We start from the raw sequence: 14848 nt of genomic DNA, 5'->3' as shown, positions 1-14848 counted from the left end.
ATGGCGGTCCAGCACATATCCCATAAAGCTTTGCGAACGAGCTCAGCGAGGCGTTGCATGGTGAAAATGTGACCACTATAAATCCTACCTCCGGACAATTGTGGAGCATGTTCAGAATCAGTACGTTGTGTTGCCCAGTTCGGTCATCATTGCAACGGACGTGGGAAATCAGCAATGATAAAAAATGATAAATAACTTGATGAATAAATAAAAGTCAAACATAATTATGATCTCATCAGCGAAGACAAACAACTTCTTTTCTTCTCATGAGTTCTCGATGCAACATCTACCAAATCTCTTTACTCTATCATGTCAAATCTTCTTGGTGCAGCAAAAAAAAAAAAAAAAAAAAAAAAAAAAATCCTCTTCCTTACACTTTATCTGAACTCCCTGATGCCTTCTCCTGTTTCCGTTTTCCGACAAAAGTCCAAAATATTCGCCGTACCAGCTTGGACCAAACCTTTCAACCTGCTCATCCTGATCCTCAATTCAACAATACTCCTCTCCATTCCTTTAAACCATTGACTAAAACAGAGATCCATGAAATCCTGAAAGAAATGACCGTCAATAAAATCCCGCTCAGTGACAGTGAGCTCGATCCTATACCAGCCTCTGTCTTGTCCTAGTGTGTCTTACAGCTTCTCCCCAAAATCACCAATAATTATCAGCTCATCCCTAATTCTCAATGGAACGTTTCCATCCACTTTCAAAACTCAGTGCAATCGTCCGGCCTCTTCTGAAGAAACCCAGGTCAACCTTGACGCAACGGCTGAACATAGTTTTGAAAAAAAAACTATCGACCAGTTTCTAACCTTCTATAGTGTCCAGACTCCTTGAGAAAGCTGTCCTGAAGTAGCTCAACAACCACCTTTGTTTCAACTATCTCATCCACCCCTTTCAGTCTGCCTATCGTGCTGCCGACCACAGCACCGCCGAAACTATTCTTCTCCACATCCTGAATAATCTACTGCTAGCGCCCCACTTAGGACAAAATTAATTTCCCTTCTCATTCTTCTCGATTTGCCAGCCGCCTTTGACATGATAGACCATTCAATCCTTTTTTCCCGTCTTCATTTTACATTTGGTATCAACGGCACTGTTCTAAACTGGTTCAAATCTTATCTTACTGATCGATTCCAGCTGAAATTATCAACCGCCATAATGTCAGTCATCATTCTTATGCTGATGACACTTAACTCCAGAAGAATGATACCCCTGAAAAACTGTCGTTGCTCTTGCAAGGAACATCTGACTGCTTCCTGAACATTCAAAACTGGATGACTCTAAAGAAATTATAATTGAACGCTGACAAAACTGAAGCAAATTAATGGTCACAGGAACTAGAAAAAAAAAAAAACTCTCTTCCCTCACAACTGACACAATCAAATTTGGCAGCACGTCCATCCCTCTTTCCAGTTCAGTCAGGAACCTCGGCGTTATTCTTGACAACACGCTGTCCATGCAAAAAATTATCAGTCAGCCATGTTCGTTCATTCGTTCGTCAAATTCTTTTGTTTAACGTCTATCCATAATCAAGTTGCTATTCTATGCGAAAATCCACCCCTTCTACAACACCTCATGTCATCACAACCTTCCCCGTCCCTCTGTCCCGAATTTCCATCACAAAAAGTATGAATACATTTTTTAAACTAACTATACTCAACCACCAACTTACAACAGAGAGAAATGGCCGGGAATCCTAATCAAACTCTGAACAATTTCACTGAAATATTTGTTGAGTGTCATGCCGTCGTGAAACGTTTCCGATGGAAGCAGGTTCTGTAAAATGATTGAGGTAATTTTCCGTATTAAACTGTTCACATTCACAGATGATACGCATCGCATTACCACAGATGCAAGTCACAATAGGAGTACGCAGATTTTGTTTTCATAGCATCAAATCGTAGTCTGTATATTGGACTGGTTAACCTTCAACGAGTGTATATAGTGTCCTAGTTTTGTTTTGCCGGAAGAAAGCACACATAGATCAATTTTGCGCAGGCATGCTTAGCATTACTCAAACAGGGTCAAGCCCCAATTTACTGATACGGTTCCAACAGGTTTTCTCAACAGACCCACTGCATATACATCTGTGAGTTCTCCTGCAGAGAATAACCTCAGTTTTGATAATGAAAATGGAATACTAATTTTTATATCATTGTGAATATTCATGGTGTGCATTTTTTCGCATAACAATCCACCAGCTCATTGTGTTGTTGTTGATCGACATTATGTCTTTTCACAGAGAGTGATATCATGTTAGACGAAAAAAAGGCCGGGAGATGGGGTGTTCGAGGGGGGTGGGGGTCAGCGGTGGGTCCGGTCCTGAGGGGCGGGGGATGAGAGTCTTTGGATGGAAGATGGGATGGTGGAATATATAGTGAAGTGCCGGGATATGTGTCCGTGTTCGCATGTACGTGTGTGTGTGTGTGTGTGTGTGTGCCGTGTGTGTGTGTTAAAACAGAAATACTATTTTAATTACACATACTTAAACGTGACCCACTAGTGCAGACTCCGGCAGGAAACAGAAATATTTGTATGTGTATATATGTGTCTCTGATCAGTAATGGAAAAACAGGGCTGTCCTGTTTACTGGTATCTGGTCTCCAAGTCTGGTTTGGTCGAAGGGGCGCTGCACTGCTGATCACCGGCATCGCCAACATTCTCCATTCTTGACAGTCGTGGGGTAAGGCCTGTGTTTCGGCAAAGTTATTCTCTGTCCACTTAGCGATGTTGTCTGCCTCGTGTCCCCCCTCCCCATGCACTGTTCCCTGAAAGATGGTACAGGACAGCCCGTCGTGACCACACCACTGAGCTCAATACTATTGAACACGATGGGCCATACCATCTCTTTTCCTTCTAAAGGGAGAGAACTGACGAAAGACAGGGGGACAGGGGGTTAGAGTGTGGAGAGAAATTAAGACAGCGACAGAGTCAGAGAGAGTGGGATAGAGCGAAACCAAAAATTAAGCCAAAACTGAATCGGAAATGGAAACTGAGTTTTATTTTCAAAACACATTTTAATGAGAAAAAAAAAAAAAAAACGAGGCTGAACACACACACACACACACACAAACACTAACTTCAGTTCATGGCATGAAACACATGATGTTGATCAGCTTGTGCAAAATGAAGTAGATCAACACTGTAACACCACAAACATGTATGTTAAAAATCATTATTTTAATACAACATTGCATGTCACGGGATATGTTGTCAGTCACAAGAGACCCCAAAAGAACAGTACATTCTTTCAAGATAAACAAGACAAAGGCAATACCCTAATCTTCTATTAGAATCAAGCAGACTAAAAAAAAAAAGTCATTTATTTCAAATATTAGTTGAAAGACAGCATTCCATGCCACCTGTTTGCATAGCCCATGTGTGTGTATACATGCACATACCGCAGCCTTCTCTGACAATGATTCAAATGTTTTGACTGCTTCTTTATGTTTTCACTTTCTTCATTCCCAAACGAACGATGTACTCAAAGTGAAGAGATGATGGAAAAGGACTCCCATGTTTGTTTGTTTTTGACAATGGATAAATCTGAAAGCCAGGCATGACAGGTGACAATGTTTGTGGGCCTGCCATCAGTGTGTGTGTGTCTGTCAGCATGCGCCATTCACAACAGATTACCTCCCTTCCCTCACCGTCCCAGGCCTTCATTCAAAACGACCGGCGCAATGGTGGCCGAGTGGTTAGAGCTTTGGGCTTTCGATCTGAGGGCCTTGGATTCAATCCTGTTATGGGCACCTGATGGGTTGTTGGCGGAGATTATTCTACCAATCATCCAGGTGCTGATCAGCCTTAATACTCTTCCTGTATGGGTATACCTATATAAGCTACACGTGCAGAACACCCACTACACACTTTTAAAGATCCTGTATGGGTATACCTGTATAAGCTACATATGCAGAACACCCACTACACACTTTTAAAGATCCTGTATGGGTATACCTATATAAGCTACACGTGCAGAACACCCACTACACACTTTTAAAGATCCTGTATGGGTATACCTGTATAAGCTACATATGCAGAACACCCACTACACACTTTTAAAGATCGTGTAATCCTTGTCAGCCTTGTGTGCTTTATGGAAACACCAACATAACCAATACAGAGCATCCCCCCCCCCTCACCTCCCTCCCCCACCCCTCGAAAACGGAATGCAGAGGTCCCAACAGTGGACTGGAAAAAGTAACACAGGCAAAACGTGCAGCTGATGAGTGAAGATGGGATCTGTAATCCACAGCCCAAAGCAAAGCTGGGCAAAGTGAGACGAGCTTTGTGATCACAGGATGAAGACTCTTTGAACAGATGCACACATTCAGTAAATTAGTGCATGTCAGATAAATACCTAGTGTAGACCTAAATAATTCATATTACACTTTGCTGGTGTACACACCATTAGAATAACAACATCTGGGAGCAATAAATACCAAATTATGATTTTCTTTTAAATGAAAGCACTCTCAACAGTCGACTGGAAGAAATGAAAAATAATGACAGGAATGTTATTGTGATTTAATTCTGGTCCAAACAAAATTTGATTATAATCTAAATAATTCAAGTACCCCACATATACACCACATGAACACAAATATGATTGAAATTGGCCAGTTACTTTCTCACAAGCCAAGCGGTTATATATGAATGAAAATGGCCAGTTACTTTTTCATCTCTCTCTCTCTCTATATATATATATATATCTGTACACGTGTTTCTGTCTGTCCATTCCTCTGCTTGTGTGTGTGTGTGTGTGTGTGTGTGTGTGTGTGTGTGTGATTTTTGTTGTTGTTGTTGATCCTACTAATTCAAAGCCAACACAATCAAATGGAGGACTGACCAATGGTCTGAGTTAAGGCACAATGTCCAGTTTCCAGTATGTTCCTGGATTCAGTATATGCTTCTGGTCCATAACAACTGGTGTGTATGCTTCTGGTCCATAACAACTGGTGTGTATGCTTCTGGCCCATAACAACTGGTGTGTATGCTTCTGGTCCATAACAACGGGTGTGTATGCTTCTGGCCATAACAACGGGTGTGTATGCTTCTGGCCCATAACAACTGGTGTGTATGCTTCTGGCCATAACAACGGGTGTGTATGCTTCTGGCCATAACAACGGGTGTGTAAGCTTTTGGACCATAACAACTGGTGTGTATGCTTCTGGTCCATAACAACGGGTGTGTATGCTTCTGGTCCATAACAACAGGTGTGTATGCTTCTGGCCATAACAACGGGTGTGTAAGCTTTTGGACCATAACAACTGGTGTGTATGCTTCTGGTCCATAACAACGGGTGTGTATGCTTCTGGCCCATAACAACTGGTGTGTATGCCTCTGGTCCATAACAACTGGTGTGTATGCTTCTGGCCATAACAACGGGTGTGTATGCTTCTGGTCCATAACAACAGGTGTGTATGCTTCTGGTCCATAACAACTGGTGTGTAAGCTTTTGGTCCATAACAACTGGTGTGTATGCTTCTGGTCCATAACAACGGGTGTGTATGCTTCTGGTCCATAACAACGGGTGTGTATGCTTCTGGCCCATAACAACTGGTGTGTATGCTTCTGGCCCATAACAACTGGTGTGTATGCTTCTGGTCCATAACAACGGGTGTGTATGCTTCTGGCCATAACAACGGGTGTGTATGCTTCTGGCCCATAACAACTGGTGTGTATGCTTCTGGCCATAACAACGGGTGTGTATGCTTCTGGCCCATAACAACTGGTGTGTATGCTTCTGGTCCATAACAACTTGTGTGTATGCCTCTGGCCCATAACAACTGGTGTGTATGCTTCTGGTCCATAACAACTGGTGTGTATGCCTCTGGTCCATAACAACTGGTGTGTATGCCTCTGGCCCATAACAACTGGTGTGTATGCCTCTGGTCCATAACAACTGGTGTGTATGCTTCCAGTCTCATATAACATCAAGATTATCACTGATAACTTTGAAGGAGAGTATGTCTAAAGAGGATTACATACTTTCAGCTCTCTCACTCTCTCTCTCTCTCATGCACATTGGAGAAATGAATGCCAATGAATACCCTGACATTGTATAAAAAAAGCTGTGGTAAGTGTTGTCCTTACTGGCATGACAGATCTCTTTAGTCCAACAGAACAGCTGACAGTGACAACAACAAAGAACAAGAAAAAAAAGAAATTAAAAAAAAACTTGAAAGATTTCCTCAGAAAAATCGCTGTCCCCGAAATAAAGCCAGGATGATTTCAACAGCAAGATTCAGAATGGTAGCAATTACAACAACTACTTACAGAAACAATACAATGCAGTACAATACATTTTTATTAATCCGACTGGAAATGACATGGACCAGTGACAAACACAAGAGCTTACCACTATAGTTCATGGAAACAAGTACATCAATTCAAACCACTGCAAACAGACTGAAGATCAGTCATATTATGAGTGATAGTTACTGCAAAACTAATGTTAAAACTGACAGCACTTTCTGTCAGTCGTCAATATCTACACTGAGTGAAATCACCAGCACTTTCTGTCAGTCGTCAATATCCACACTGAGCGAAATCACCAGCACTTTCTGTCAGTCGTCAATATCCACACTGAGTGAAATCAGCTGTCAGAGTTGTCAATATCCACACTGAGTGAAATCACCAGCACTTTCTGTCAGTCGTCAATATCCACACTGAGTGAAATCACCAGCACTTTCTGTCAGTCGTCAATATCTACACTGAGTGAAATCACCAGCACTTTCCTGTCAGAGTCGTCAATATCCACACTGAGTGAAATCACCAGCACTTTCTGTCAGTCGTCAATATCTACACTGAGTGAAATCACCAGCACTTTCCTGTCAGAGTCGTCAATATCCACACTGAGTGAAATCACCAGCACTTTCTGTCAGTCGTCAATATCTACACTGAGTGAAATCACCAGCACTTTCTGTCAGTCGTCAATATCCACACTGAGTGAAATCACCAGCACTTTCTGTCAGTCGTCAATATCTACACTGAGTGAAATCACCAGCACTTTCTGTCAGTCGTCAATATCCACACTGAGTGAAATCATGTGTGTCTTCGCTCATTCGCACGCATGCGTGTGCATGTTCACACACACACACACACTCTCACACTGACACACACACACTGACACCCCCCCCCCCCCAAAAGAATGACATAAAAAATAATTCTGATTGCTCTCCCCTTACTGGTTTTGATGGTGGCCGTTACAACTGTGTCATTTGAACTTTGTTCATCTTTTTTTTTGTTTTTCGTTTTTTTCTTCCTCCCTTTGTGTCTACTTTGTGTCTGTTCTTCATGTTGAAATGCATCACTGACTGATTGAGGTATATCACTGACTGATTGAGGTACATCACTGACTGATTGAGGTATATCACTGACTGATTGAGGTACATCACTTCATCTTGTCTGTTCCCCCCACAACTGCCGCTAATTCATAAAAAAAAAAGAAAATCCAGGCCAACTGCCATTTAAATAAATCTAAGTATTTCTTGGTTTTAGTTATTTGTATAAAAAAAAACAACTGCCTTTATTCATTTGAATGAAAGGATGCTGCGGTACCCACTGCTTTGATCGTTCAAAGAGAGACATTTTCCATTGGAGCTGTCCACAAATGTTCCTTCCTCTTCCACTTTGAGCATTTTGCTTTTGTTTTGTCACTTTTAAACACACTCTCTTTTAAACAAACTCTCTATTATGAATAACCAGTATATACAGCAACAAAGAGATCATGACGAAACGAATGTTAAATAAAATGGATGTGTGAAGAAAACGCACAGGAGAGGCTTGTGGTATCACGTGTCATGTGGTTTCACTCTGGAGACACCATGAATTTCAAACCATTTTCTAAATGAAAGAAATGATCATTGAACTTTGAGTTCATGGGAGATAAGTAGGAACAGATTATACTCGTGGTGGTTTATTCCCCTTGAACAAGGATCCTGCCAATACAAGGGACAAAAATCAGGTCAACCAACGGCTCTGATTCGCCCTACACGCACACACACACACACACACAGTGGAAGCCAAACTGTACGGCACCCTGGAGGAGCTGCGACGGACGGCAGCCTTCATCGAGGACACCGGGCTGCTCATCTAATGGGAGGCGAATGAGGAAGAAGAAGAACACACACACACACACACACACACACACACACACACACAGTCTCTTTCTCTCACGATCTGACCCCTCCAAGTCTCTCTCCGATAAAAAAATGAATTCTAAAATGGTTCACCAATCAGCTACCACCACCAGCACAGTAACAAACGTGATGTACATAAAACTGTGGTACAAAATGAAAGACAACAGCACAACACGACCCCCTTTGAGTGAACAAAAGCAAACACATGACACACTTCCAGTTCAAGTTTTCCAGTCTGCCCTTCGGTGCCAGCGTGTAAGAAAAGAGCTTGTCGCATGAAGAACATTAAAAAACAAAATAAATTTAAAAAACCCCTCAACCTGCAATATCAACTGAGCGTGGAGAGCCAGCTTCAACCACCCGTGTAATGAAAAAAGGAGAAGAGAGAATAGAAAGAGAGGTTAGCAGATGTCTATCCTGTGCAGAGAAAGAGAGGCTAGGAGTAGATGTCTATCCTGTCCAGAGAAAGAGAGGCTAGGAGATGTCTATCCTGTCCAGAGAAAGAGAGGCTAGGAGATGTCTATCCTGTGCAGAGAAAGAGAGGCTAGGAGTAGATGTCTATCCTGTGCAGAGAAAGAGAGGCTAGGAGATGTCTATCCTGTCCAGAGAAAGAGAGGCCAGGAGTAGATGTCTATCCTGTCCAGAGAAAGAGAGGCTAGGAGATGTCTATCCTGTCCAGAGAAAGAGAGGCTAGGAGATGTCTATCCTGTCCAGAGAAAGAGAGGCTAGGAGATGTCTATCCTGTCCAGAGAAAGAGAGGCTAGGAGATGTCTATCCTGTCCAGAGAAAGAGAGGCTAGGAGATGTCTATCCTGTCCAGAGGAGAAAGAGAGGCTAGGAGATGTCTATCCTGTCCAGAGAAAGAGAGCCTAGTAGATGTCTATCCTGTCCAGAGAAAGAGAGGCTAGGAGATGTCTATCCTGTCCAGAGAAAGAGAGGCTGGGAGATGTCTATCCTGTCCAGAGGAGAAAGAGAGGCTAGGAGATGTCTATTCTGTCCAGAGAAAGAGAGGCCAGGAGATGTCTATCCTGTCCAGAGAAAGAGAGGCTAGGAGATGTCTATCCTGTCCAGAGAAAGAGAGGCTAGGAGATGTCTATCCTGTCCAGAGAAAGAGAGGCTAGGAGGAGATGTCTATCCTGTCCAGAGAAAGAGAGGCTAGGAGATGTCTATCCTGTCCAGAGAAAGAGAGGTTAGGAGATGTCTATCCTGTCCAGAGAAAGAGAGGCCAGGAGATGTCTATCCTGTCCAGAGAAAGAGAGGCTAGGAGGAGATGTCTATCCTGTCCAGAGAAAGAGAGGCTAGGAGATGTCTATCCTGTCCAGAGGAGAAAGAGAGGCTAGGAGGAGATGTCTATCCTGTCCAGAGGAGAAAGAGAGCCTAGTAGATGTCTATCCTGTCCAGAGAAAGAGAGGCTAGGAGGAGATGTCTATCCTGTGCAGAGAAAGAGAGGCTAGGAGATGTCTATCCTGTGCAGAGAAAGAGAGGCTAGGAGATGTCTATCCTGTCCAGAGAAAGAGAGGCTAGGAGATGTCTATCCTGTCCAGAGAAAGAGAGGCTAGGAGATGTCTATCCTGTCCAGAGGAGAAAGAGAGGCTAGGAGATGTCTATCCTGTCCAGAGAAAGAGAGGCTAGGAGATGTCTATCCTGTCCAGAGAAAGAGAGGCTAGGAGATGTCTATCCTGTCCAGAGAAAGAGAGGCTAGGAGATGTCTATCCTGTCCAGAGGAGAAAGGAGTGTAGATCAGGAGATGTCTATCCTGTCGTGAAGAGAAAGAAGTCTAGATCAGATGTCTATCCTGTCGTGAAGAGAAAGAAGTCTAGATCAGGAGATGCCTATCCTGTCGTGAAGAGAAAGAAGTCTAGATCAGGAGATGCCTATCCTGTCGTGAAGAGAAAGAAGTCTAGATCAGGAGATGTCTATCCTGTCGTGAAGAGAAAGGAGTCTAGATCAGGAGATGCCTATCCTGTCGTGCGTGGAGCACAGGGCCTCCTGACCGATGTCGCTGCACACGTTGCAGGACAGAGGCAGCGCCGTCAGGTGCAGCACCTTCTCCTCCTCCCCCTCCCTCCCCACCGACTTCCCCGGGTCGGAGGTCAGAGGGCGGCAGCTCTGACCCCTCAGCGTGAGGGAGGAGGCAGGGAAGGCAGGGTGGACAGGGTGGGCGGAGCGGAGGCGGGTGGTGGGTGGGAGGAGGGGGAGGGCGGGAGGCTGGTAGCGAACCCACGCCATGCTGCCCTGCGGAACCCATGTGAAGCCCAGCCGCTGGCTGCTGGTGGCAATGAAGGAGGTGTCCTGCGTGGGGATCAGGCCGAACGCCGTGCGCCCCTGGGCCAGCAGCTTGCGCGTGAGGTCCACCAGCACCAGCTGGCCCAGGCCCCGCCCCCGGCAGGCGGGCTCCACGTGCAGCATGGCCATGGCCCCGTTGAACTGCATGGCGATGTAGGCCATCAGCTCCCCCTCACCGTTCACGATGGCGCTGGAGTCGAAGCGTGTCACCACCTCCTTCATGTACAGGTCCAGGGCGGGGTCTGGGCGGTAGTGCCTCCAGCGCTCACACAGCGCCGTGGTGTGCTGGGGCTGCAGGGTGGTCAGTGTCAGGCCCTCCGGCACTCTGCAACACGGCACGGCACTGCATGACACAGCACAGCACAGCACTGCTTAACACAGCACAGCACAGCACTGCATGACACAGCACAGCACTGCATGACACAGCAGAGCACAGCATGACACAGCACAGCAGAGCACAGCATGACACAGCACAGCACAGCACTGCATGACACAGCACAACACTGCATAACAGCACAGCACAGCACTGCACAGCACAGAAAAGCATGACACAGCACAGCACAGCATGACACAGCACAGCACGACACAGCACAAGCACAGCACTGCTTAACACGGCACAACACAAAACAGCACTACACAGGGTTTGCTGTGCTGGTCTTTGAGCATTACACAACAAGGTGTTTTCAGAATTAACCCTACTGCATTCTTTTGGGTGGTGTCGTTAACATGGCATTTCTCTGGTGGGGTGGTGTGGTGTGGTGTGGTGTGTTGGGGTGAGGTGAGGTGTGGTGTGGTGTGGTGTGGTGTGGTGGGGTGAGGTGTGGTGGGGTGTGGTGTGGTGTGGTGGGGTGAGGTGTGGTGTGGTGAGGTGTGGTGTGGTGTGATGTGTGTGGTGAGGTGTGGTGTGCTGGGGTGTGGTGTGGTGTGGTGTGATGTGTGTGGTGAGGTGTGGTGTGGTGAGGTGTGGTGAGGTGTGGTGTGATGTGGTGAGGTGAGGTGTGGTGAGGTGTGGTGTGGTGTGTGTGGTGAGGTGTGGTGTGGTGTGGTGTGGTGTGGTGTGGTGTGATGTGTGTGGTGAGGTGTGGTGTGGTGAGGTGTGGTGAGGTGTGGTGTGATGTGGTGTGGTGAGGTGTGGTGAGGTGTGGTGTGATGTGGTGTGGTGAGGTCTGATGTGGTGTGGTGAGGTCTGATGTGGTGAGGTGAGTTGTGGTGTGGTGTGGTGAGGTGTGGCGACTCACGGCAGTTGTTGGGGCGGGTCCTTGTTGGTCCAGGCATACATGAACCTGTTCTCCACTGACGACAGTTGTCCCCCGTGCTTCCGGCACAGCTCCTGCAGGGTGGGCACCGCGTCATACGGCACTCCTGCGGGACAGGGGGCGTGACACCCTCAGTGCTCCACTGTACCACTCCACTTCACTGCCACTCCACCACTCCACACCACACCACTCTATCACTCCACTCCACACCACTTCACTACCACTCCACTGTACCACACCACTTCACTGCCACTCCACTCCACACCACTACCACTCTATCACTCCACTGTACCACTCCACTCCACTACCACTCCACTCCACTACCACTCCACTCCACTACCACTCCACTCCACTACCACTCCACTCCACTACCACTCCACTCCACTACCACTCCACTCCACACCACTTCACTACCACTCCACTCCACACCACTCCACTATCACTCCACTCCACACCACTTCACTACCACTCCACTCCACACCACTTCACTACCACTCCACTCCACACCACTTCACTACCACTCCACTCCACACCACTTCACTACCACTCCACTCCACACCACTTCACTACCACTCCACTCCACTCCACACCACTTCACTACCACTCCACTCCACTCCACACCACTTCACTACCACTCCACTCCACTCCACTCCACACCACTTCACTACCACTCCACTCCACACCACTTCACTACCACTCCACTCCACACCACTTCACTACCACTCCACTCCACTCCACACCACTTCACTACCACTCCACTCCACTCCACACCACTTCACTACCACTCCACTCCACACCACTTCACTACCACTCCACTCCACTCCACACCACTCCACTATCACTCCACTCCACACCACTTCACTACCACTCCACTCCACTCCACACCACTTCACTACCACTCCACTCCACACCACTTCACTATCACTCCACTCCACACCACTTCACTACCACTCCACTCCACACCACTTCACTACCACTCCACTCCACACCACTTCACTACCACTCCACTCCACTCCACACCACTTCACTACCACTCCACTCCACTCCACACCACTTCACTACCACTCCACTCCACACCACTTCACTACCACTCCACTCCACTCCACACCACTTCACTACCACTCCACTCCACTCCACACCACTTCACTACCACTCCACTCCACACCACTTCACTACCACTCCACTCCACACCACTTCACTATCACTCCACTCCACACCACTTCACTACCACTCCACTCCACACCACTTCACTACCACTCCACTCCACACCACTTCACTACCACTCCACTCCACTCCACACCACTTCACTACCACTCCACTCCACTCCACACCACTTCACTACCACTCCACTCCACACCACTTCACTACCACTCCACTCCACTCCACACCACTTCACTACCACTCCACTCCACTCCACACCACTTCACTACCACTCCACTCCACACCACTTCACTATCACTCCACTCCACACCACTTCACTACCACTCCACTCCACACCACTTCACTACCACTCCACTCCACTCCACACCACTTCACTACCACTCCACTCCACTCCACACCACTCCACTATCACTCCACTCCACACCACTTCACTACCACTCCACTCCACACCACTTCACTACCACTCCACTCCACTCCACACCACTCCACTATCACTCCACTCCACACCACTTCACTACCACTCCACTCCACTCCACACCACTTCACTACCACTCCACTCCACACCACTTCACTACCACTCCACTCCACACCACTTCACTACCACTCCACACCACTCCACTATCACTCCACTCCACACCACTTCACTATCACTCCACACCACTCCACTATCACTCCACTCCACACCACTTCACTACCACTCCACTCCACTCCACACCACTTCACTACCACTCCACTCCACACCACTTCACTACCACTCCACTCCACTCCACACCACTTCACTACCACTCCACTCCACACCACTTCACTACCACTCCACACCACTCCACTACCACTCCACTCCACACCACTCCACTACCACTCCACTCCACTCCACACCACTTCACTACCACTCCACTCCACTCCACACCACTTCACTACCACTCCACTCCACACCACTTCACTACCACTCCACTCCACACCACTTCACTACCACTCCACTCCACTCCACTTCACTACCACTCCACTCCACACCACTCCACTATCACTCCACTCCACACCACTTCACTATCACTCCACTCCACACCACTTCACTACCACTCCACTCCACTCCACTTCACTACCACTCCACTCCACTCCACACCACTTCACTACCACTCCACTCCACACCACTCCACTATCACTCCACTCCACACCACTTCACTACCACTCCACTCCACTCCACACCACTTCACTACCACTCCACTCCACTCCACACCACTTCACTACCACTCCACTCCACTCCACACCACTTCACTACCACTCCACTCCACTCCACACCACTTCACTACCACTCCACACCACTTCACTACCACTCCACTCCACACCACTCCACTATCACTCCACTCCACACCACTTCACTACCACTCCACTCCACTCCACACCACTTCACTACCACTCCACTCCACACCACTTCACTACCACTCCACTCCACTCCACACCACTTCACTACCACTCCACTCCACACCACTTCACTACCACTCCACACCACTCCACTACCACTCCACTCCACACCACTCCACACCACTACCACTCTATCACTCCACACCACTCCACTCCACTCCACACCACTACCACTCTATCACTCCACACCACTCCACTCCACTCCACACCACTACCACTCTATCACTCCACTCCACTCCACACCACTACCACTCTATCACTCCACACCACTCCACTCCACTCCACACCACTACCACTCTATCACTCCACTTCACTACCACTCCACTACCACTCCACTCCACACCACTGTACCACTCTATCACTCCACTGTACCACACCACTCCACTCCACTCCACTCCACACCACTACCACTCTATCACTCCACTGTACCACTCCACTCCACTACCACTCCACTACCACTCCACTACCACTCCACTCCACTCCACTCCACTACCACTCCACTCCACTACCACTCCACTCCACTCCACTACCACTCCACTCCACTCAACTCCAATCCACTACCACTCCACTCCACTACCAC

At 47.4% G+C, this 14848-nt stretch overlaps 1 protein-coding gene across 1 annotated transcript in view; it reads right to left on the bottom strand.

The window, feature by feature from the left end:
* Window positions 1-9536: 9536 nt before the first annotated feature.
* LOC143296302 (glycine N-acyltransferase-like) overlaps window positions 9537-14848 on the bottom strand; it is a 43549-nt gene continuing 38237 nt past the window's right edge. Inside the window, exons 4-5 of the mRNA XM_076608156.1 lie at window positions 11671-11794; window positions 9537-10757 (exon numbers count right to left, since the gene is read on the bottom strand). Coding sequence (XP_076464271.1) covers window positions 10094-10757; window positions 11671-11794 — 788 coding nt within the window. The 3' untranslated portion in view covers window positions 9537-10093. The remainder of the gene's footprint in view (window positions 10758-11670; window positions 11795-14848) is intronic.

This window comes from Babylonia areolata, chromosome 2 (genome assembly GCF_041734735.1).
Source record: "Babylonia areolata isolate BAREFJ2019XMU chromosome 2, ASM4173473v1, whole genome shotgun sequence".
Classification (NCBI taxonomy): Eukaryota; Metazoa; Mollusca; class Gastropoda; order Neogastropoda; family Buccinidae; genus Babylonia; species Babylonia areolata.
The sequence above is the reverse complement of the archived record's forward strand: the minus strand, read 5'-3'. Positions and strand labels throughout refer to the sequence as shown.